The 25,038-nt window shown below is 46.9% G+C and overlaps 1 protein-coding gene across 11 annotated transcripts in view; it reads right to left on the bottom strand.

Moving 5' to 3' along the window:
* Positions 1-25,038, bottom strand: part of CLPB (ClpB family mitochondrial disaggregase) — a 177,428-nt gene that overhangs the window by 23,421 nt on the left and 128,969 nt on the right. For 10 of the 11 annotated variants that reach the window (XR_013961662.1, XM_080688674.1, XM_080688678.1 and 7 more), the window contains 3 exons: positions 15,668-15,782; positions 4,541-4,618; positions 3,290-3,345 (listed from right to left, as the gene is read on the bottom strand). Coding sequence is in view for 10 of the 11 variants with exons in the window: in XM_080688674.1 (XP_080544800.1) it covers positions 3,290-3,345; positions 4,541-4,618; positions 15,668-15,782 (249 nt within the window). In the remaining variant the exon portion in view is untranslated. The remainder of the gene's footprint in view (positions 1-3,289; positions 3,346-4,540; positions 4,619-15,667; positions 15,783-25,038) is intronic. The other variant, XM_080688675.1, reaches the window with a different exon arrangement.

Genomic DNA, 25,038 nt, shown 5'->3' with positions numbered 1-25,038 from the left:
AATTCAAGTCACCGACTCCCAAGCCAGTGCTCATTTTATTTTGTTAGGCCAATTTAACACTGGGCCCTATACGTGACACTTCCTACACACCACTCATTGGGTTCTGGAGGTATTAGATAGCTTACGGTCCAGGGCTCTTGGATTTTGAAGGTCTCAAATATGCCTATTACATAGTCATAGAATGTCTATGCTAAACGTAGATTCTGTAATCAGGGGTTCTGCAGAAGCACTACTTACGATTTAAAAATAAAACACATGAATATGATAGGATTCTCATGCCTCTCATCTCCCTATGCATCATAGGGACAAAATGACATGTTTATAATTTAGCCTCCTATTGCACGTGAGAACAATGATATTGAGAGAAGAGTTGAGAGATTAGCCCTGGCCAGTGTTTCTCAGTGGTTAAAGCATTAGCTCATGTACCAAAGGGTAGCAGGTTTGATTCCCAGTCAAGGGCACATACCTGGGTTACAGGTTCAATCCCTGGTCCCAATCGGGGCACGTGTGGGAGGCGGCCAATAGATCTGTCTTTCTCACATTGATGTCCACCCCTCCTTCCACTCTCTAAAAACATCATAGGGGCCAGGCTGGTGAGTCTCAGTAGTTGGGCGTTGACCTATGAACCAGGAGGTAACGGTTCAATTCCCAGTCAGGCCACACGCCCAAGTTGCGAGCTTGATCCCTAGTGGGGGTGTGCAGGAGGGAACCAATCAATGATTCTCTCTCATCATTGATGTTTCTCTCTCTCCCTCTCTTTCCTCTCTGAAATTAAAAAATATATATATTTTAAAAAATCATAGGGAAAAATATCTTCAGATGAGGATTAACAAACAAACCAACCAACCAACAAAGACTGAGAGACTAGATTCTGATTTTACTTCTTCCTTTAACAACTGACCTTGGACAGATCCCTTAATGCCATAGGTCAGTTTTTGCATCTGAAAAGTTGGTCTGATTTAGCATCTGTGCAGCTTTCCTCATAAGACCAAATAAGATAGTCAATGGGGTACTGATGTGGAAAATATGAGGTGATGAATAAATACAAGATAAGGGAACAGGCACTTACTATGTGCTAGAGCCTGAGCTCATCTGATGCTCTGACAACCTCAGACAAAGTACTAGACAGTCTCACTCTGAGACAAGAGAGCTGAATTGTACAGGGATAAAGTAACCTGACAAAGTAGAATTGGAACCTGTGCCAAGAAATGACTGGCTCCAGAACCTGGACCACCCAGCCCACTGCCTCCAACGGGTGATGGCGTTACTTCCTTCTGGGTGAGGCAAGCATTGAAAGGTGCCATCAGAACACCCTGTAGTGTTGTAAATATGCCTCCAACTGAAGAGATGCTCCACTGAAAAATGACTTGCATCATCAGTCTTTTCACAAGTCCCCTCGCCCTTTCTATACCAGCAAATCAGCAGATACTTTCCTTCTACTTCCACTGTGTATGAAGACACAGTAAGACAGCTTGGATAAGGAGATTATAATTTGTAATTAAATATTAACCTTTCTGTCAGTATTAAAATTAAAACACTCAGAATTCTTCATCCCTAATCAGGTGGTTCCTGCCTGTAACTGCATCTTCCCTAATAGTCTTGCTAGTTTATGGCCCTTTCCAGAGTGCTAATTGTTTCAATCGCTGCCAACCTGATAAATTGTCTTAAAAATGCTATTTCAGTTGGAGCATATTAGCACGTCATGTGCTGTGTCTTGCCTGCCTGCCTGTCAAGTGGGTCCGCTCTGGGTTTGGCTGAGGTAAAGCATAGCTACTAGCAGAGCCAGGGAGGCTTAGAAGGCTTCAGCCAGTTATTAGGTAGAAGGAGGCCATGGATGCAGCTCAGGACACAGCCTGAGCTACCTTGTTTCTGTGGCTGCCAGGCCCTCAGGAAGGTGGCAAAGGGGCAGCTAGGCCAGAAGGACAGGAGGTGCCCAGGGCTCTGCTGCTGGGGTAGTTTGGCTGGCCAGGTCTGAGCAATTCTTATCACCTAAGCTGGGGAGGCATTCCACAGAAATGAGGCAAGGGCAGCTAGGGTTGTGGGCACCCACCACTGGCAGGCAGGGGGACCTTAGCCTCCACACTGGGAAGGCTGGTTGAAAGAAGAAGGTTTGGCCTTCGTTGCAATGTTCCTGCAGTCTCCAAGAATCGCTCTCTCTGACATTTCTCTATGCATGAAAGCACTGCCTGTCAGCATAGAAAGTCAAACTGAGCAGGCCTTGGAAAGCCAGAGTCTGAATAAATAAGGGATGGGGCGGTCCTCTCCTATGGAGAATCCAGGGCTCCGAGTCATGGGGGAAAGGGGACTGTGACAACCCCACAGCTTAGACATCAGAAATCTGATTTGCCCTGGCCAGTGTAGCTCAGTTGGTTGGGCATCATCCCAGGCATTGAAAAATTGCTGGTTCCATTCCTGGTCAAGGCACATGCTGGGGTCGCAGGCTTAATCCCCAGTAGGGGGAGTGCAGGAGGCAGTCGACAGATGTTCTGCTTTCACATTGATGTTTCTCTCTCTCCTCCCACTTCCTCTCTGTAAAAATCAGTAAAATATCTTTAAAAAAATTCTTAAAAAAGAAAAAAGAAATCCTGTCTAAAAGCTCATGTGGGATGGAGAGAAGCAGTAAGACACCCCTTGTTCCTACTTGTTTTCTCCTCCAGGCCCCAGGACTCCCTCTGGCATGGCCTTGATGCACAGTAATGGTATGTTTCTACAGCTGTTTCCTTCTCCAGACCGAGTTCTTCAGGGCAGGGAAAATGTCTAAATATACACTTTTTTTTTTTTAGGAAGTAGTATAATACCTGGCACAGAGTAGATGCTTGAAAATATTGTATGGATGAATCTCACTGGGTTCTCCCATGTGTCCCAAGAGTCAGGGCAGGGCAAGGAGTAATCATTTTATTTCACAGATGAAGAAAGTGAGGTACAAAGAAGTTGGATCACTTGCCCAAATTCCTGGAGCAATTGGTGGCTGAGTTGGGGCCAGAGGTGAGGCCTGCTTCACGTTCCAGAGCCCCCCCCCTTTTTAAATCCTCACCCGAGAATATGCTTATTAATTTCAGAGAGAGGGGAAGGAAGAGGGAGAGGGAGAGGGAGAGAGGGAGAGAAGGAGAGAAGGAGAGAGAGAGAACCATATATGGGAAGATACTTCGACCAACTGAGCCACACCGGCCAGGACCAGAGCCTATCTTTGATTGGCTATTGCCAGATTCAGGGAGTCTAGGGTTTTTTGGGCTAGCAGGAGTGGCAAGTCTCTATGGCCTGAAGATCAGGCCTAGGTCCCATCCCTTACCTTTTTGGCATCTTTGTGCATGTATTTGGCTGTCTGCTTGGCCAGCTCTGTTTTTCCTAGTAAGAAAGAAGGGAGAGGAATTGGGTTAGGACCAGATAACTATCTCCTGGAATGAAATAATATTAGAAAAGTATGGACACTGAAAATAATATGTTTTATGGATGGAAACGTTGAGTCTTGGAGAGGGTCAGTGACTCTTCCAAAGTCACGAAGGGAATTAAAGGTGAATGAAGCTGGGACCAGAATCAAAGTCTGAACTGCACCTTGATTTTTCAGTGGATGGGGATTGAGGCTTTTTCTCTATAGCAACATCCTAAGAGTGGGGGGTTGACTCTTATAATTCAGAGCCAACTTGTCCTTTGAAGCTCAGCACATACCTTGCTCCTCCAGGAGCACCCTGCCTCCTGGCTCACTGCACTGCATGTTCTCTAGACACCCATGATCTTGCCATCCAACAGGCCTGGAGCCACAGACCAACTAGAGGTAGGGAGGGCACCTCTCCTTGGCTTCACAGACTTTGTGATATAAAGAAAGAATGACACTACCAAAGTGGTGGCTCTGAAGGGCCATTTGGTAGGATGGTCAAGCCTTTGGAAGTCACTGTCTAGATAGAAAGTCAAGTTCTACAGTATCATGGTGAGGTGGTGGAAACCTTTTTGGAGCCTATAGCTGAGTGAGAGGTAAGCCCACAAAAATGCTGAGGGAAAGAGGCGGCAACAAAATGCATGAAATTCCCCATCAAGTCAATGCAGAAGGTGATGGAGCTGGGGAGTCTGTGAGGGAAGAGAGTGAAAGGTGAGAATGCCTTAGCTAACTGGCTAGAAAAATACCCAACCCATTTTACTATAGCCAATTTTGCTATGCACCTAGCACTGTATTGGTCTTTAGGGACTTTCTTTAGCTTCCTAGCAGGTTATGTCTCAGGTTATATAGAATAAGATTGATGTGCTGGGCAGTGGGGCTGGTTTAATTATACCCAAAGGCCAGCCTCAGGGGATGCAGAGTGGTTGGAGCAGGGCTACAAAGAGCCTGGCCCTCCAGGTGAATTAGACCCTGTACCCTAGCTTCCAGAGGGAGGGGCATCCTTCCAGCTATTCCTGCTGTGACAGATGACCCTCTTGCTGGCTCTGTAATTTGGAGGCAGTTGTATGGGGAGCTGGAGATGAACTAGAGGTGGGTGGCCTAACCCTGGTCCACAGCAGCTTAGGCTCCCCCAGCTCCTCTTCCCCCTAGCTGATCTGCTCCCATTACCTATTCCAGATGATCCCAAGAAGAGGAAGACCAGAGGGTGTTCTTCGTCATACCAGCCATTCTCCTTCCTCCGGATCGCTAGGGCCAACACACAAGACAGGGGACGGGGAGGGAGGCAGATAAATCAATGACACAAAAGGCAGGATAATTATCACTAAGTATACAATATGTTTTACTGCTCTGCGCCCACTCAAAGTCCTCACTACCATTAGTGCTGCCTAATCTGATTAGCTGGCAAGGCCCCTAGAGATACCTAATCAGGTTAGCATGGATTTGGAAAGCTGCCCAGAGCAGATTTCGGATAAAGTTTTCCAGGATGAGCACTCAGCGTTGCCAGGGAAACTGAAAGGCGGGTGAATGGAGGTGAAGGGGGCTGGGGGCTGGTGAAGGAGAATTTGAGAGGAACTTTAGCTCTCAACTGGTTACCCATCTACTTAACCACTGGTGGGAGACTCAGCCTGCCTCCAACGCAAATGGGAGAGGCAGAAGCCCACAGGAGGTCCCTGGGGATATGGGGTGTGAGCTCTGGACTCTTTCCCATTTGGGAAAACCAAGGTCTGGTCTGCTGTCTGGAAATACAGTCAAATGCACTTTCTGGAAGCCAGTTAAGTAGTGGAGCTCAGGGCATGAAAGGGTGAGCCATTTGGTTAACATCTCCACTAACCATGGCCTCCAGGGGTTTGGGGTGGGACAGAGATGGGGGGAATGGGATAGATCTGTACTAGGTTCCCTAGGGGAGCAGCTTTGCTAGAACCAGACCTGACCTCTCCTCTCCAGGAGGAAGTATATAATGAAGGGCTGTGCATTTAAGGTAAGGAAATTACATGCTCAAGTACAGAGTGGGAGAGTCAGACTTGGAAGCATCCTCAAGTATAAAAGCAGGAGGCAGAACTATCAGAAGATGAACCATTATTGAACATACTATCTACTAGGCATAGTTGGAAAAATCACTAACATTTTATTACTCAAAACCTACATAAAGCATTTCCAAGAGGAAACTCTCAGCTCCATTATTCTGAACAGGAAACTGAGGCAAGAGAGAAAGAGATTTGCCTATGTTACACAACTAGATTACTAGTTGACTGGCAGAGATGGAAGACTTGCTTCTTTCTCTAAACTGGTCCTTTTGTGTCACATAGAGCTGCTTAAAAAAGCAAGCATCACTTTGGGTTACATTAATGGTTACATGGCAGTCAGAGCAGGAGGGGACAGAGCGCTATGCAATGTCAAGGTCAGTTTGCAGATGGAACAGCATGTATGGTCTGGTTCCCAGAGAGTCAGGGGGAGAGTAGAAAAGGGATATATGTCAGAGGACAAGGCCCAGAAACTAAGTCAACTGAAAAAAGAGTTGATGGCCTTAGGGATGTGTTTGCCAGTCTTGAGGTATAAAGATCCTAAATACTATACTGTGTGGTACGATCCATACGGTTGGGTTTCAAAGAAGAGGCTGAAGAAGCCAAGGAAGGCTTTTGAAAGAAGTGGGACTGATGATGTACCATGGAGGCTGGGTAGGATCTGGAGAGCAAAGGTGGCCAGCATGACAGAAGTGGAGAGACAGGAACACACATGAGCAGCGGTGGGTGGGATCAGATTACAAAGGTCTCAAATAGTAGAAGCTCAGGTCCATGCTGTGGTCTTTCTTTTTTCTTTTTTTTATGCTGTGGTCTTTCTTAGGTCAATCTCTAATGCTGCTACTTCAAATACTTGGTAGTTCTGGCCTCAGCAGAAATAGGGGGAAACTGTGTGACTCATGGACATCAGACTAGCCACTTTGCCTGCCTGGGAGAGGCTAAAAAATGCTAAGGGGCCCGAGAAAATGCCACCCAACCTCTCCCCTGGGCTAGGTCCAAGGCATCACTAAACTAACTGGCCCGGTGTTCTGTAAGGCCCGGCTCTTCAGGGACCCCAGAGGCCTCACAGGTACCTGAAGTCTGAGGATGAAGGGGAGAAGTCCAAGCCTGGCTGAGAGAGAGTCCCCAAGTGTCCTGAATAAAACAAGAACCCAGGGGTGGGGATATTTGGAGAGCTAGAGATATTATAAAATGACAAGGCTAGACTTTTGCAAACACTAGGTGTGGATGTCTGTTGGGGTGGTGGTGAAAGGGATCATCTGAAAGGAGTTAAAATTCTTCCCCAAAATGGCTGAGTTGAGAATCTAGGTTGAAAAGAAGCTGAGCATAAACTGGGTTCAGGCTTCATGGGGTATCTGGAGAAGAAGAAGTGTCCAGGTATGACTTAGGTGGCCTGGGGTGCGGGCAGGGGGTCCCCAGGTATCATACACCTGAGGTTCTGATCTGGATTTCTCTTTCAGGGAAGCTGTCCAGCCCACCAAGAGCTGCACACTCCAGGGCGATGCAGTTCTAACATACCGAGGAGAATGTGCAATTGGATTGTGCCTGCGGCCTTCTTTTCTCCTTCTTTTCTAATAATGCACCTGAGAGAAAGCTCTTTATAATGCCAGGCAGACCCTTGCACAGCTGTCACTGGTCAATTCTTCCAGACCCAGGGCATGAGTCTGGGGTGGGCTTGATCTGGGCCCCCTGTGAAACAGGCGAAATGCCAACCATTAAACAATTACAACTCTGGATATTTCTAATAATATCTGAAGAGAAAAACGGCCAAGCAGATGGTGTCCGACAGAATGAAAAATGGAAGCAGCTAGGAAGGACTGAGGAAGGTGGGCACCAGGAGGTGTGGTAGGCAAGGTGGCTGGGAGCCTGGAGGGTCCTGTCAGGGCAGGACAGAGGCTGGGACAGACAGAGACCTGAAAAGGCCCATGTAGGTACTGGCACTCTCACTGTGAACCATCGAAGGCAGCATCTCACTCTGCTAACACTTCACAATCTTTAAAGAACTTCTGTAGATATAACTTCATTTGAGCCTCCTTGTGAACCGATGAGGCAGGGAACTCTATAGATGAGGAAATATGTACAAAGAAGTTATGTAACCTGCTCAAGGTTACACAGGTAAATAAATGAAGATGCTGGGTTTACCCCCAGCTCCGGCTGTCTTTTGAGGAGCTGAGGGAAAGGAGTTGGCTTGCTTCAGCCACAGCATCTCCTCATACCCTTGCCTCACCTGGAAAACTGTCTGGCTCGAGCAGCCATTCAACAAGGGTTTCATGAGCCCCTGTTCCTGACCTCTGCTCTTGGGCATGAGATGATGCCAGGGTCCCCTTTATTGGCTGGTCTCATCCCTGCAAGCAGGACCAGTCCCAGTGCCTCCTTGATGGGTTCTTCCTACCAGATCACCTGCTCCTGGCCATGTCCACCACTACTGGACCATCTTAAAACTTACCTGCAACAACTCTTTTTGATGAACTCCACCAACCCACTCCTGGGGTCTGTATTCTCTTATCTGTGTTCATCTAAGGGGTTGTAGGTGGAGAAGGTAGGAGTTACAGAAACTAGTTTGGAACCTTGACTCTGCCACTTACTAGTTGATTGACTTTGAGTAAAACATTTATTCCCTTAGAGCCTCATTTTTTTAAATCTATAAAATGGGAATACAATACATGCTGAGTCAACCCCACACGAAGATTAAATGAGTTCATGATTATGAAAGCATTCTGTAAGTTGCAAGAAGTGGAATAAGAGTAAAAATAATGGTAGTCATAGCGCAGCAGTGGAAGTAGCCACTACAGCTTTGGTTATTTCATAGATATCTCTTTCCTCCTAAGAATAAGGAGAAGCAGGTATTATCTCCATTTTGCAGAAGAGGAGAATGGGCTCAGAGAGGGGCAGTGTAAGGGGTTTCATCACCTGTGCCTTCATATCCAGGGATGGGGTATGCTCCAACCTCACTGTGCATTCCGTGGGAGCAGGTACCAGGAGTCATATTTCCAAAGGGATGTTTGGGAATAGCCTAACAGTGGCATAATGCTTGAGGACTAAACAAATTAATCCTTGCTCTTTCTAGAACCACAAGAGGGAAAGAACAGGTACTTTACGCCCATTTTACAGAGAAGAGTGAGGCCTGGATCTAAGAGTCTCCTATGGCTCCAAGTAGTTATTACTACCCTTGGGTGAAAAGGCTCTGCTCTCTTCTTAACCCCTCTCTGGGAGCTTATCCATTTGTTCAGAAAATAAATTCTGTGATGGGTGCTGGGGCACCTACAAAAAAACCTAAAATAAGGTCTGTGTCTTTTTTTTGTTTGTTTTGTAAATCCTCAACTGAGGATAGCCCTCCCCCTACCCCCAATTGATTTTTAGAGAGAGAGAAAGGAAGGGGGAGAGAGAGACACACATGGATGTGAGAGAGACACATCGATTGGTTGCCTCCTGCATGTGCCCAAACAGGGCTGAGGATCGAACTTACAACCCAGGTAGGTGCCCTTGACTGGGAATCAAACCCACGACCCTTCAGTGAGTAGCTGACACTCTAACCACTGAGAAACACTGGCCAGGGCAAGGTCTGTATCTTTTTTTTTTTTTTTAGATACACATATTTTAATTGATTTTTTACAGAGAGGAAGGGAGAGGGAGAGGGAGTTAGAAACATCCATCAGCTGTCTCCTGCACACTCCCTACTGGGGATGTGCCCACAACTAAGGTACATACCCTTGACCAGAATTGAACCTGGGACCCTTCAGTCCGCAGGCCGATGCTCTATCCACTGAGCCAAACCGGTTAGGGTAAGCTCTGTATCTTTTAAATGAACGTGGCTATGAAAACTGTGGGCTCACTGGGAGGAGTGTGGGAAGAGCCTTTTGTGCCTGACATTTGTGCCTGAAGGATGAGGGGGAGATAGCTAGGCAGTCTGGGTATGATGGGACATCCCAGAAAGACTGTGTGTGTACAAAACCAAAGTGAAGGGAAAAGAGCTACCTCCTCCCTCGAACCCAGCCTTTGCCTCCATCAGCTCAAGCTTCTGGGACAATCTGGGCAGGCTGACTCATCCTTCCTGGTAAGTGCTAGTGATCTACTATGGGAGATTTAAAAAATTAACTGGGAACATGTTTGTTCCATGCTTGTGGCATCTCCTAGGGCAGTGGTCGGCAAACTCATTAGTCAACAGAGCCAAATATCAACAGTACAACGATTGAAATTTCTTTTGAGAGCCAAAATGTTTAAACTTAAACTTCTTCTAACGCTACTTCTTCAAAATAGACTCGCCCAGGCCATGGTATTTTGTGGAAGAGCCACACTCAAGGGGCCAAAGAGCCGCATGTGGCTCGCGAGCCGCAGTTTGCCGACCACGGTCCTAGGGGAACCAGTCCCTTCACAGGGACTCCCTTGGTTTGGAGTCACCTAAATGTCCATTAGCAATTTCCTGTCTACAGCTCGCAGGTTCAAGGAGCACAGCACGTATCTGCTGACTGAGTGGATAGGGGAGCTTCCAGTGTGGAGGATGATGAGAGAATAGTCTTTAAGGTTTGGCTTAGTGGATAGAGCGTTGGTCTATGGACTGAAGGGTCCTGGGTTCAATTCCAGTCAAGGGCACATGCTCGGATTGCGGGCTCAATCCCCAGTAGGGTGTGTGCAGGAGGCAGCCAATCAGTGATTCTCTCTTACCACTGATGCTTCTCTCTCTCCCTTCCTCTCTGAAATCAATAAAAATATTTTAAAAAATGCAAAGAACAGCTTTTGCTGAGCTCACCCACTGTGTGTGTGTGTACTTCCGGTAGGCACTACTAGAGGGAAGAGCGACACTCTTTCAGAAAGAGGCTGAGATGAGAATCAGTGTTGAGACTAGGCAAAGTATCAAAAGGGCTAAAATTTCCTTCACTGGGGTTCAACAATGTTTTACACATCTGTGTGCCCAATCCTGGGGAAACAGCTGAATGTGAGGTAGTTGCTGACCTCTGGAAGGAGAAAGACATACAAAATAATACCCTGTGGTAAGTGCAGTAGTAAATGGTGTCCACAAGAAGCCTAGAGAAAGGGCCCTGCATCCAGATGAAGGGCTAAGGAAGGCTTCCTGGGGAAGGCCTGGGCCCTGAGTGTCTCAGTAGACCAGTGGAGGGCAGGGCCACCCAGGCAACAAGCACAGCAGGGACACAGGAGAGAGAGCTGATGTGGTGAGGTGTGGAGGTGGAACTATAAGCACTTTCTAAATTAATCACTACCACCCCACAACTCAGAAATGACCTGGATAGTTCTCAATTCAGAAACAGGAATCCAAAGGAGGGCCCAGGAAGGTACAGGGCATGGACAGATTACATTTTGGATTAGTCAAAGAGGGAAGTGAAGCATGAGATAGAAGGGTGCACCCACTGTATGCCAAGTGGCTGATGCTGAGATTCTGAGTTCGGGCCCAGCCTCAGCACAGAAGAGCAGTTGGATAGCAGTGCTTCCCTGAGGGAGTTCAAGGGCTTCAGAGTCAACTGTGACCAAGTGCAATAGGTATTGGGGACAGGCACCCAGAAAGAGGGAGCCACAGGGCAGCTTCCAGGTGTGCAGGCTGATTTGCTGCCCAGAGAAGGCTGTTCAGAGCAAGTCTGGGGAATAACATGTCCACCGGCGGGGTTGAAGGTCAAGTAGTATGGGTGTTGTAATGAACTATTTCACTACAGTCACATTCCCAGTATGCTTGTGAACTACTAGAGAGCAGGTGTACAGCTTCACCTTTCTCAGAGCACATCACAGAGATGGACAAGGGGCCATATCAAATTAATTAATTCAACAAACTGCACTAAGCATCTACTTTGAACAGACTGCTGTGCCAGAAATTGTGAAAACAGAAACAATTTAGTCATGGTCTCTGCCTTCAGAAGTCTACAGTCTATTATTGCTCCTGAACTGAGTCAAGCTAAGTAAAAACCAGCCAGAGTGTGGGAGACAGGCAGGGCTGGGGTGGGGAAAGAACCAGAAGAAAAGGAATTCCACACAGATGGCAGCATCAACAAATGAAGAAAGATCAACAAAGCATGTGCAGGAAAGCAGAAGCAGCTGGGGCGGCTGGTGGCATCACTGGTGGATGCAGGGCAAAGTGGGGCAGCAGCAGGGATGGGCCCTGTGTGCTGGGTTACGGCAACAAGGGCCACTCAAGGGTTTTAAACAGGGGGCTTGTTACAAAGCTCACTCCAGTTGGGAAGAAGCGATTATACCGGAAGAAAAGGAAGCAGAGGCCAGCAAGGCGGCTACTGTGTGGTTCAAATGTTGAGCTGGAACAGTGGTATTAAGAACAGAGGAGAGAGGCCAGGTTTGAGATGCATGTAAGAGGCAGAATGATAGAACTTGATATTTGATGAGGGAGGGAGGGGCCAACAAAACATCTAAGTTTTTATTTAGGCGGTGCTTTTACTGAGACAGGAACAGAGGAGGTGGGCAGGCTGGAGAGGGGAGTGGAGTCTAGTGCTGAATGTGCTGGACAGACAGCTAGTTGCCTTTCTGAAGAGGACGGTGGGAAACAGAGGCTCTTGAACTCCCAGGAGGTCTGCCTGACAGGGCATCCCAACCTACCCCATGACCAGGAACAGCTCTGGATTCTGAAAGGAAAGCCTTGCTTTCAATGCCAAGCCTCTGGCTTATGGTATGTAGGTTGGCCCTGCTTTGGCTCCAGTGACCCTAGAAGACTAGAGAGGCCATAGGGGCCTGGGCTGTGGGGCTGGTGCGTTATCTCCACCATTTGTAAGGTGGTAACTGAGCGCCAGCCTTGCTAGAAAAGCCCTGCAGCTGGGGATCACACTGATAAATTCACTGTATTACTTTGCACAAATCAATATCCCAGCACTTACCAGGGGTTGATGTGACCGAAATTGGTTTCAGCCAATTCGAGAGGGTAATAAATGGCCATTTATCAAATCAATTCATTCTGAGGCACTTCTCTGGCTGCCCATCCTCATGGTACCCCTGGGTGCCAGGGTCCACCCAGCTAGTCCCTAGCACACATGTGACACTAGCCTGGAGGACCCAGGGAGGCCTGGCCTACCCTCTACATCTGCCTCCCATTCTGCACCTCCTTCAGTCTTGAGGTCCCAAGGCACTGGCTGTTGCCTGCCTACCACAAACCCTGACCCAGAGAGTGCCTCAGGCTCCACATGGGTAGATAGCTGAGCATTATCTGGCCATTATCAGTGTGATCCCCGCCTTAGGGCTTCTAGCAAGGTGGGCACATAGTTACTGCCTTACAAATGGAGTTGATGACTTACCAGCCCCAGAGACCAGGCTCCAATAGCCTCTAGTCTTTTCTGGAGTCAGGAGGACCATTACAGGGTCAACTTACCTACCACAGGACAAGAAGCAGGGCCTTCCTGATCTGAGGCAGATTTTAGGTGACAGAATGGAGCTTTGGATAGAAGAAAGAACTCAGGGCAGACATTCTGACAGCCCTTAGGAGGGGGAAAGCTGAATCATCTACTCTTGCTTGGGTGCACTCAAGGGGAGGCAGATGGGTGGGCAGCAGACGTCTGTAGGACTAGGGAAAGACACCAGCCTGGGGCTGGGAACTAAGGGTCAGTCCCAGTTTGAAGGAAACAGCTGTGGGCCTGACCTACAGAGCACAGTGCCCATCCCTAGACGGTCAACATTTTAAGGACAGGGACTAGGTTTTATTCAGTGTTGCCTGGCACACATTGGAAAGAGCATGTGCTTTAGAATCAGGCTGTCTGGATCTGTTCCCCAGCACACAGGCGAGGAAACTGATGCTCAAAGAAGCTAAGTGACTGGCCTGAGTGACACAGCTGGTAACTGCTGACCTGCTATTCAAGCCCACGTTGGTTGAAGTCTTCCTATCTCAATGTCCTTCTCCTCTCCCCCCAACTCTTACTTCTGGGAGCTTCATATCGTACGGGCTTGAGAAGCTGGTGAGAAGCAAGAGGTCAGAGGAGCAGGCAGCATGCTGGGAAAGTGCCGTGTCAGAAGCAGAGGGAAAATACTATGATGGCAGCTGCAGTTCTGGCCCAAATGCACAGGAGACTCCAGCAGGATATGCTCTCTTAGATCTCTGCCTAGGTAATCTATTTCTCCGTAGGCTACTCCTTCTCTCTCCAAACCCTGAGAGCTCCCAACATCTCCCGTCCTGCCACTTCAGACACAATGTTGGCAAAGAAGTGGGAGGTTGCCACCTCTAAGGTGGTGCCTGAAGGTGGAGGGCAGCTTGGTAAGGTTTGGGCCTGAGCAGTGGGGCCTTATATATTTAAAAACTCTTTCCCTGGCTCCTGTGTGTGCCAGCAGGCAGCCTTCTGACTCTCGTTGTGAGGCAACTCTGATCACTGAGACACTTTTTTTTAAAAAAAAGGCAACTTGCCAAAACCGGTTTGGCTCAGTGGATAGAGCGTCGGCCTGTGGACTGAAAGGTCCCAGGTTCGATTCCGGTCAAGGGCACGTAACTTGGTTTGTGGGCACATCCCCAGTAGGGGGTGTGCAAGAGGCAGCTGATCGATGTTTCTCTTGTTTCTCTCTCATCGATGTTTCTAACTCTCTATCCCTCTTCCTTCCTCTCTGTAAAAAATCAATAAAATATATTTAAAAAAAAATAAATAAAATTAAAAAAAGGCAACTTTATTATTTTTTTTATTTTAAAATGTTTTTATTGATTTCAGAGGGAGAGAGAGATAGAAACATCAATGATGAGAGAGAATCATTGATTGGCTGCCTCCTGCAGGCCCCCTACTGGGGAATCGAGCCGCAACCTGGGCGTGTGCCCTGACTAGGAATCGAACCTTGGACCTCTTGGTTCATGGGTTGACGCTTAACCACTGAGCAACCCCGGCCAGGCACTAGACACTTTTATCTGTTGATCAGGTTGGGCCCCTGACGAGGGCTCATGGCAACCACATGAGTCCCACGGGTATATGTGAGAATGATGAAGATCAGGCTGGGCTGTGTGTCACAGGGACAACCACTTTCACTTTCAATTACTCCTCTAATTGGTTTCCTAGCACTGAAAATGCCACCCCAGAATATCCCAGAGGGGCGCCATAAGTTCAGCCTGATGTCTCCTTTCTCAGTGAGTGGAACCTGGTACTTTCTTTTTTTTTTTTTTTTTTTTTTTAAATATATTTTATTGATTTTTTACAGAGAGGAAGGGAGAGAGGGATAGAGAGTTAGAAACATCGATGAGAGAGAATCATCGATCAGCCGCCTCCTGCACACCCCCCACTGGGGAAGTGCCCGCAACCAAGGTACATGCCCTTGACCGGAATCGAACCCGGGACCCTTCAGTCCGCAGGCCGACGCTCTATCCACTGAGCCAAACCGGTTTTGGCAAGAACCTGGTACTTTCTTTGGCAGTTGCTGGACTGCATCTGCTGCCACCAAATACTTGGAGAGAGGCAGCAACACGTGAGTGGGACTGACTAAGACACAGCAGGGCAATTTTTTAAACTTGAGCTGAGCATCAGAATCACCAGCAGGGACTGTTATGGGTTGCTGTGTTTTATCCCGTTTTTGATTCTACAGGCCTGGGGTGAGGCCTGAGATCTGCATTTCTAACAAGTTCCCAGAGGATGTTGATGATACTGATTTAGAGACAATGCTTTGAGAGCCACTGCCTTTGGGATGTCCCCTTTTCTAAGCTGGGCTTGGTTCCGCTGCCCTTGCTGCCTTTGAGATCACCTCAGGGAGTCATGTATCTGGGTCAGAAAACAATGGGGAGGCCATCATCTTTAGCAGACCCTAGTCCTATATTTCTTTCCAGTGGGGTCAGCATGGGTAGGAGGGCTATTAGGTTAGGGGTTATATCAGTGAGTAGTCTGGCTCCCAGGGGTCAAAGTAGGGACATAAGAGCTTCTGAGGTGAAGAAGAAAGCACTCTAGACTTGTTCAGGATGTTTTAATCTAAAACTGAGGCAGTGGCAAAAGACAAAAGTTCTAGTTCTGGCTCAGCTGCTACATTACTAGTGATGAACAAGCTCCCATTCCTCTCTAGGTCTGTTTCCTCACCTGAAAAATGGGGACATGGGGAACAGTGGACCAGATGAAGGTCAGAGTTAAATTGTAAACACAGGAAAAGCAGCCTTGAGCAATTATTTAAGTGCTCTGTGTCTCAGCTTCCTCATCTGTAAAATGGGGATTTAATGGTACCAACCTCACAGGAAGGGAGGATTAAATGACAGAACACATGCAAAGAGCTTATTACAGCCTGGCACATAGAAAGTATGTCAAAAAGTGTTAAGTTATAATATGCAATACTATTATGGTGACAGCAGGATGTGCACTTCATTGCTAGCATCTTCCATACTCACCTGCACCCACTGTGGCAATGGCATTCTCCTGGCCAATGATGTGCTCCTTTAGCCGCTGCTCCAGTGGAAATCGGCGCCGCTCCTCAGCTTCACGCTTCCGCTGCTTCTCCTGGTACTGTGGGGAGAGAGCAAAGGTGCTCAGGAGTCGGGGCCCAGCAGCATCCTAGTTTTATTCTATCCCTGACGTAGGGGATAAAACACAGGCCTGGCTCCCCAGGGGTCAGGATTCACAGCTCTGGCTGATGACCCCTGGAAGCCCAGTCCTCCCTCAGTCCTCTCGTTCTACCCCTCACCCCATCTCCTTACCTCAGGTGGTCACTGCCCAGAGTGCTGGCTAACCCTGCTAGTAAAATAACCCTACTACTAAATTAACCCTTGATTCTGAAGTCTGACAGAAGACCTGGGTTTGAATCCCAGATTTATCACTTACAAAATGTGCTTATCACCTGAAGCAAGTTACTTCACCTCAGTTTTATCTATCAATGAGGGATTAAATATGATGATATATAATGTGCCTAGCATCATGGCTGGCATGTAGTAAGTGCTCAGCAAATATTCTTTCCACTTATTCTCTTGAAAACCTTTTTGGTTTTCAAATCAGAGCTATGAACACCTTCCACTTCAATGATACTGCATTTCAATTAAACACAATTATTCAGCAATTGCTATGTGCTGGGCCCCATGATGGAAAGGTGGGTTGGGGAGAAGGAAGAGAACTGTGCTCTGCCCCCTGGGAGGTTCTAGTGATGCTGAATATTTGGCATGTGCTGGCCCTGGGCGAGGTCCCTTTCAGTAAAGGCAGAAGCTCCTGAGCTTGGTCACACTTCGAGGAAGAAGAGGAGAGCAAGGCCTTGCCCTCAAGGAGCTCAAAGTTGGGCCAGGGAGGTGAGGCAGGGTCTGTGCACAAATATTTCTCAGGCAGAACCATCCAATTTCCTCACAGTTCTAAAGCATGCATGCCCATTCCTAGCCCCATGCCTATCACTACCACCTCCTCCTCCACCACCACCCAAAAAACAAACAAAAAAACACCCTCCAACTACTTGAAAGCAAGTTTGTTGCACGAGCCTGTATTCTAAAATCAGTGATGAGCTCCCTGAGGGAAGGCACTATTTTTCACTCACTATTTCTAGCAGAAGTCCTGGCACAGTAGAGGCACCTAGTGAATGACTACAAAAATGAATTTGATGACAAATATAAAGAGGAACTAACAGCTAGACTGGGTGGTGTAGGAGTATAGAAAAAGAAGTGAAGGATACACAAAGTGTGGGACATTTTTTGGGTGGAGGCTTCCTGGGAGATGGGAAGCTTGCAGAAGCTGGAGTAATGGGCTAGGCCAGTGGTCGGCAAACTCACTAGTCAACAGAGCCAAATATCAACAGTACAACGATTGAAATTTCTTTTGAGAGCCAAAATTTTTAAACTTAAACTTCTTCTAATGCCACTTCTTCAAAATAGACTTGCCCAGGCCATGGTATTTTGTGGAAGAGCCACACTCAAGGGGCCAAAGAGCCGCATGTGGCTCGCGAGCTGCAGTTTGCCGACCACGGGACTAGGTGGAAGTTGTGGGACTCTGTGGAGAACAGGGGGGAAGGGTGAGTGCATGGGTACCATGAGAAAGCACTTATGGAAGCTGGGGGGCAGGGGAAGAAAGCAGGTCTTGGAGTAGAGAATTCAGGAGGCTCTTTCCCTCAGACCTCTACAACACTGACAGATTTCTAGAAAGCATGCTGCCAAGATAAGGCCCTGTCACAAAAGTTGTGGTTGCAGATTGCTCTTGCGGGCAGAGTGGATGAAAAATACCTGCTGCTTGGGCAGTGTTTTCCTGTTACGGTAGTGACCTTGACAGAAGTTAAAAAAAATAAATAGCAAACAATCCAATTTTGGTTGTTGCTATCAGTCTGTAACTGAAAGCTCCCATCAGTCCTGGGGTTTCATGTGGAGCAATAATTCGGCGCCAATCCCAGTGGAGCGACGCTTGCCGGTTGGAATCCAGAGTATCACTGTGCAGCTCCCTCAGGCGCCACATACATCACCTGGCTCTGAAGACTCCAGTCATATATCTGCCTCCTCCTCCTCCCTGCCCACCCAGTCCCTTTCAGCACGCGGTCCATGAGGCTAGAAGGCTCTGATGGTGAGATATACACAGGCTGGCTGGTACAGCCCCGGCTAGTGCACTGGCCAGCTTACAGTCCATCAGGCAGACCATGGAAGGAGCTCGAAGTGATGGAAACCAGCCTCCACTAGTTTGTTGGGTCTGTTTCCTTACTTCCCCTCAGTGATGGGTATCCCCACCGCTAGGCCTTTTGCTCACACTGCTCCCTCACCACAGAAGTCTCTCCACTCCCACCCACCTCCAAGAGCCTTGGTGATCTCAGCTTCAATACTGTATTGTCTAAGAACCCTCTTGTAAGGCTTCCTGCCTGCCGCAGGCCCTGTGGAGCACTTATTTGACTGCCTGTTTCTCTCTCTTTTCTAATCCATAAAGTTCTTAATGACAAAGCCTAAGTTGTATTCTTCTCTATAGCTCCAGCACTTAGCACAGGGCCGGGCACACAGGAAGAGTCAATACATGTTGCCAAATGAATGAGATAACTACCATTTGTGGACTAGCTGCTGTGCGCCAGGCACTGTACTCAGCATTTTATACATAGCATCATATTTTTTTGTTTCCTCTATTTTATTTTTTAAAAAAATTATCTTTATTGTTGAAAGTATTACATATATGCCTTTTTCCCCCATTGATCCCCGCCATCCCACACTCACACCTCCCAGGCCTTCATCACACTATTGTCTGTGTCCATGGGGTATGCATATATACGCATATAAGTTCCTCAGTTAATCTCTCCCTCCCCATCCCCACCCTCACCTTCCCTCTGAGATTTGTTAGCCTGTTCCATGCTTCTATGTCTCTGGATCAATTTTGTTTATCAGTTTATTCTGTTCATTAGATTCCATATGAGTGAGATCATGCGATACTTATCTTTCTCTGACTGGTTTATTTTGTTTAGTATAATACTCTTCAGGTCCCTCCATGCTGTCTCAAAGGGTAAAAGATCCTTCTTTTTTACAGCTGCATAGTATTCCCTGGTGTAAATACCAGTGTTTTTTTTTATCTACTGATGGGCACTTGGGCTGAGATTTACAATCTTAGCTATTGTAAATTGTGTTGCTATGAACATAGAGGTGCATATATTCTTTCTTCTTTTTTAAAAAAATATATTTTTTTATTGATTTCAGAGAGGAAGGGAGAGGGAGAGAAAGATAGAAACATCAATGATGAGAGAGAATCATTGATCGGCTGCCTCTTGCACACCCCCTACTGGGGATTGAGCATGCAACCCAGGCATGTGCCCTGACTGGAATCGAACATTCAGTCCACAGGTCAATTCTCTGAGCCAAACTAGCCAGGGCTCTTCTTTTTTTGTTAATCCTCACTCAAGGATAGTTTTCCATTGATTTTAGAGAGTGGAAGGGGCCGGGGGGGGGGGGGGGGCGTGGGGAGAGAGAGAAACATTAGTGTGAGAGAGACACATCGATTTGTTGCCTCCTACATGTACCCTGACTGGGGATCAAGCCTGCAACCGAGGTAAGTGCCCTTGACAGGAATTGAACCTGGGACCTTTCAGCGGGCCGATGCTCTATCCACTGAGCCAAATTGGCTAGGGCCATATATTCTTTCTGATTGGTCATAGCATCATATTTAATTCTTACAGTTGTCCCCATCTGAAGTTTGGCTCCTCTTTTGGCTCACAGTGGGGCAAGGCATGTGGCGCAAAGAAGCTTTGCTCCAGACAGAGCTGAATTCAAACCTCACCTCACCTACCTACTAACTAGCTGACCCTGGGGCAGTTAATTTACCTCCTTGAATTTCATTTTCCTCACTTAGAGGCCCGGTGCACGAAATTCGTGCACGGAGGGGGGGGGTGTCCCTCAGCCCAGCCTGCATCCTCTTCAATTTGGGACCCCTCGAGGGATATCCGACTGCTCGTTTAGGCCCGATCCCATCGGGCAGTTGGACATCCCTCTCACAATCCAGGACTGCTAGCTCCCAACCGCTCGCCTGCCAGCCTGCCTGATTGCCCCTAACTGCTTCTGCCTGCCAGCCTGATCACCCCCTAACCACTCCCCTGCCAGCATGATCAATGCCTAACTGCTCCCCTGCTGGCCCAATTGCCCCTAACTGCCCTCCCTTGCTGGCCTGGTCACCCCCTAACTGCCCTCCCATGCAGGCCTGGTCTCCCCCTGCCCACAACTGCCCTCCCCTGCAGGCCTGGTCCCTCCCAACTCCCCTCCCCTGCAGGCCTGGTCACCCCTAACTGCCCTGCCCTGCAGGCCTGGTTCCCCCCAACTGCCCTCCCCTGCAGGCCCGGTCACCCATAACTGCCCTCCTTTGAAGGCATGGTCCCCCGCAACTGCCCTCCCCTATAGGCCTGGTCACCCCTAACTGCCCTCCCCTGCAGGCCTGAACGCACACAACTGCCCTCCCCTGCCAGCCATCTTGTGGTGGCCATCTTGTGTCCACATGGGGGCAGCCATCTTGTGTGTTGGAGTGATGGTCAATTTGCATATTACCTCTTTATTATATAGGATTTCTAACATGGGGCTGGTACTCATGCCTAACTTGCAGGATCCTTGGGGATGTTGGTGGAGATTAAATGAGAGAGTGTATACAAAGCACCTGACAGAGTATCTGGTACACAGCGAATGTGTATGAGGAAGTGGTATGTAAGAGACTCAAGTGGAGGAGAGCACAGTAGCTGGCCCTTGGGAGGCCTTTGATAATTGCTACTTCTCCTTCACTGCAGTTTGATAACTGATTATGTAACCCAGTGCCATTTATTTATTTATTTATTTATTTATTTATTTATTTATTTAAACTGATTATGTAACCCAGTGCCATTTATTTATTTATTTATTTATTTATTTATTTATTTATTTATTATAACTGATTATGTAACCCAGTGCCATTTATTTATTTATTTATTTATTTATTTGAACTCTTTATTTACTGAAACTCTTTAAAATAATGTAATCTGCGTGGAGTTCCATACATAAAGAAAAGAGTTGCTCTGGCTCAGGTAGAAGCCAGGAGCTAAGTCCACTTGGATGCCCCCACTGCCCTGGAAGTGGCCCCCGACTCCTTCCCCTAGGAACCCAGCAGGGCAAAGTCCCAACACCAACAGGGTTCTGAGTATACCTACTATGGCTCATCTCTGCCTGTCAGTTTTCCTTACATGGTACAGAATTCCGCCATTGATCTGTGGGGCCTCATAGAACATATCTTTTTCCTTTGCTGCATGCCAAGCCTAACATGACTTTGTCACCACTTTGCTGATTTGGGTACAATGTTCATAGTCTCTTTGTCTTCTCCAGGGAAACATTTCTACTTCCTGTAACTCTTCTTCAGAGTCATGATTTTACGCTACCTTAGAATTCCTGTTATTTTCTTGGGCAAGAAGAAAGGGTCCTTAACTTCTATGGGGGTCAGGGTGGGGAAAGGTTACACTGTGATTTGGGTGGTTTCTCAGGGGCTTTCCAGATAGTCCTGGGAAAGAGTTAACCTATGGCCTAAATCTAAGCATGTCCCGACTCTCTACCAGCCTGGAACCCTAAATATCTATTCAGAAAAACTTTTGAAAATGCAGAATTTTGGGTAAAAATGTACAGGATACTGAGATTAAACCAGATAGGTTACAGATTCATTCTCTTTTCCTAATGCTTAGCACAGACATTGTACAAAAAAAATGTACTGAATGAATGACTTTTTAACTATATGAGCCCAGGCTTGTGAAAAGCAAGCCAGCGGAAGAACCTAGAAAAGGAAAATACTTGGTCTGCATATACTCTTCTTGGGAAAGAGGAGAGAGGAGAATGGGAGAAGGCACTTGGGAAGGGTTCCATAAATAGGGACTACTATTGTTCTTGGCTTTTTGAGGAAATGGGGAGGAAGACTACAGGGACTAAGGTCAAGGCCATGCTTTGACAGGGCTCCACTAGAGAAGATAAGTAGGTGACCCAGCCTACAGAAGCAGAGGGTACTGGGCTGAGAGGCACTAGGAAGAAGCCACCCAGGAGCTCAGGAGTGGGGGAGTGATCATCTTCTTAATAAAAGCCATATGCAATTAGCTTCAGAAGCCCTCACCTGGAGCCAGCAGCAACCAGCTCCCTATGCTGCATCTTGGCTGGATATTCGCTGCCACTGGTTTCCATCACTCTTGATTTAACATGGCACCCCTCCTGGCTGTGAGTGCATTTACAGGAAAGGGCTGGGAGGCCGAGGCAAAGCCTAGTTGGGCTCGCTCAGAGGTGGGAAGTGTTACAGGGAGAGGGGGTAGGTCAGGCACCATTACTGTTGGGCATCCCTTAGAGAAAAGGTCTGATAATGAACCTGGCAGTGTGTTCACTGAGAGGGTAGCTGGGGCGGGGGTGGCAGGCATAACGAGACTCTGGGCAAGAATGGGATAGGTATGGTGGAGGGAAGGGAAGAGAGGCCAAGCTGCAGTTTGCCGCTCATAGGAGTTCAGGGCCACAGAGCACACTGGCTGCTCACAGACTCAGCTATGCCCTATCCTCCTGGCTCCTTGACTCCAACACCAGCTCACATCATAGTTATGCCCTGAAGCTGGGGATCACAGAGAAAGCTGGGTGGGGAGCTCAACAAAAGAGACCAAGGGGCAACAGATGAGACTAGGGAGGGGGATGATGGAAAGAACCCTGAATGGGGAGAATGATGACAAGGGGAGCTCAGGGGATCCAACAAAGGAGCCTAGGGAATGCATAGCAGATGGAAGGAGACTGGGGAATGAAAGTTTCTTGAACTGGCTCATAAAGGACACATTCCTGTAGAGCAGTGGTTCTCAACCTTTCTAATGCTGTGACCCTTTAATACAGTTCCTTATGTTGTGGTGACCCCCAACCATAAAATTATTTTCGTTGCTACTTCTTAACTGTAATTTTGCTACTGTTATGAATCGTAATGTAAATATCTGTGTTTTCTGATGGTCTTAGGCTCTACAGCAGCGGTTCTCAACCTGTGGGTCACGACCCACAGGTTGAGAACCGCTAGCAGGGTCACCTAAGACCATTGTAAAACACAGATATTTACATTACGATTCATAACAGTAGCAAAATTACAGTTATGAAGTAATTAGTCACGGCATTAGAAAGGTTGAGAACCACTGCTGTAGAAGAAGACTGGGCACAGAGCAGGCATCAGTCCCATCAGACTTGGTCATCACTATCATCAATATCTCAGATTCCATTCTCCTATCTTCCAGACCATCTTCCTGTTGCTGCCAGAGCAATAGTAACATGTAAATCGGGTCATATCACTCCTCTGCAAATAGCTGGGTTGATCCAGAGACACGACTGGTGAGAGAAGTTAAAAGGGGCAAGTGAGAAAACGAGTTGTGTTCTTCTCAGTGCATCAAATCAGGAGGCACCTGATGCTCTGTATCCTATAACTGGTGACGTTACTTTGATCACTTGGTTAAGGTGATCGGTGCCAGGTTTCTCCTCTAACATTTTCCCCTTTGTAATTAATAAGTATCTCGTGGGGTAAAAATCTGAGGCAATGTAGCCCTAACCAGTTTGGCTCAGTGGATAGAGCGTCGGCCTGCGGACTGAAGGGTCCCAGGTTTGATTCCGGTCAAGGGCATGTACCATGGTTGCGGGCACATCCCCAGTAGGAGGTGTGCAGAAGGCAGCTGATCCATGTTTCTCTCTCATCGATGTTTCTAACTCTCTATCACTCTCCCTTCTTATCTGTAAAAAATCAATAAAATATATTTTTAAAAAATCTGAGGCAATGTAAATATTTTGTTATTCTTCAAACTTCATTCATTAGTTTTAGCATCCATTGGTGATCTTGCCTGACTTGGGACCAGCTGTTCTAATCCTTGCAGCCCTATGAAGTTGAGAGTATCTCAGCCCTCAAAAAAGAGATAAAGTAAATTAAAGCAAGGTTCCACTGGTAGCAAATAATAGAGACAGAACACTAACTGTTGTAGCCTGACTCCAGCTCCTGCTCTTTCATCCTGGAGATAAAGACCTATTCCCTGCCTTCAGGGAGTTCAGAGTCTATTCAGGAAAATGAGACTTAAAACACAAATTTCATAAGTCTACTTTTAACACAGGACTTCCTAATGAATTTATTAAAAACCAACACCAGACAGTGTTCTTGCCAAAAATGCATAATCTGAGTTGAATTATAAGGAAACCTTAGACAAACCCTAATTGAGGGACAGCCTACAAAATAACCAGTTTGTACTTGTTAGAATATCAAGGTAATGAAAGACTGAGGAACCATTCCAGATCAAAGAAGACTAAAGAGACATGACAACTGAATCCAACTTGGGACCCAGAATTTTCTTTACATGTGTTTTTATTGATGTTGGAGAGATAGAAACATTAATGAGAGAGAAACATCAATCGGCTGCTTCCTGTATGTCCCCTACTGGGGAATGAGCCTGCAATCCAGGCATGTGCTCAGATCAGGAATTGAACTGGTGACCTTTGGGTTCATGGGTCAACGCTCAATCACTGAGCCACACCAGCTAGGCGAATTTTCTTTTCTTGTAAAGAGAATTATTGGAACAACTGGAGAAATCTGAATAATAGCTGTAGATTAGTTAGGATTAATATAATGCTCTGATTTTGAGGCTTGTACTGAGGTTATGTAAGAAAATGTACTTGTTTTTTTGAAAATTCATATAAGTATTTAAAAATAAAGGGGCATAAAATGTATTATTTACTCTCAAATGATTCAGAAAAGATATATAGCTCTCTCTATATATTTATGCATATTTAAGTAATAAAGCAAGTGTGATAAATGTTAATGATTGGTAATCTGCATGAAGTGTTATAGTAAATCATTGTACTCTTTTTTGAAATCATGTAAAAAGAAAAGAAAACAACCCAGGATAATTTTACCCTTGGGGGATGGGGAGTACTGAAAGGGAGTAGAAAGTGAGCTTTTGTGTGCTTATAATAGCTTATTTCTTGACTATTACATTAATATTATGTGTACCTTATACAAGTATATTTCACTAAAAAGTTTTTAAGAAGTTACAAACAAAGAAAGGACAAAGCAAAAACCTGTCCCCATAAAGCAAAGAGTGCTGTCTGGCCCACAGTAAACCTGTAATGAAGGTCAGATAGTGTTTTCATCCCCACAGGACCAAGCACAGGGCCAGGCACCAGCACTCAAAATGAGATACGTAGCAGGGAGCAGGCTGGGAAAGGAAGGGAAGAAATCCCTTTTCACCCTAAACCAGGAGAAATATAACCCTCCTACCCTCCTGCATACCTCACCCCTTCCCTCCTGGAAAGCTTTCTTCAGCTCTGATGGGAGCACCCAGGCTCGAAGC

The sequence above is a fragment of the Plecotus auritus genome (genome assembly GCF_963455305.1).
Source record: "Plecotus auritus genome assembly, chromosome: 9".
Classification (NCBI taxonomy): Eukaryota; Metazoa; Chordata; class Mammalia; order Chiroptera; family Vespertilionidae; genus Plecotus; species Plecotus auritus.
The sequence above is the reverse complement of the archived record's forward strand: the minus strand, read 5'-3'. Positions and strand labels throughout refer to the sequence as shown.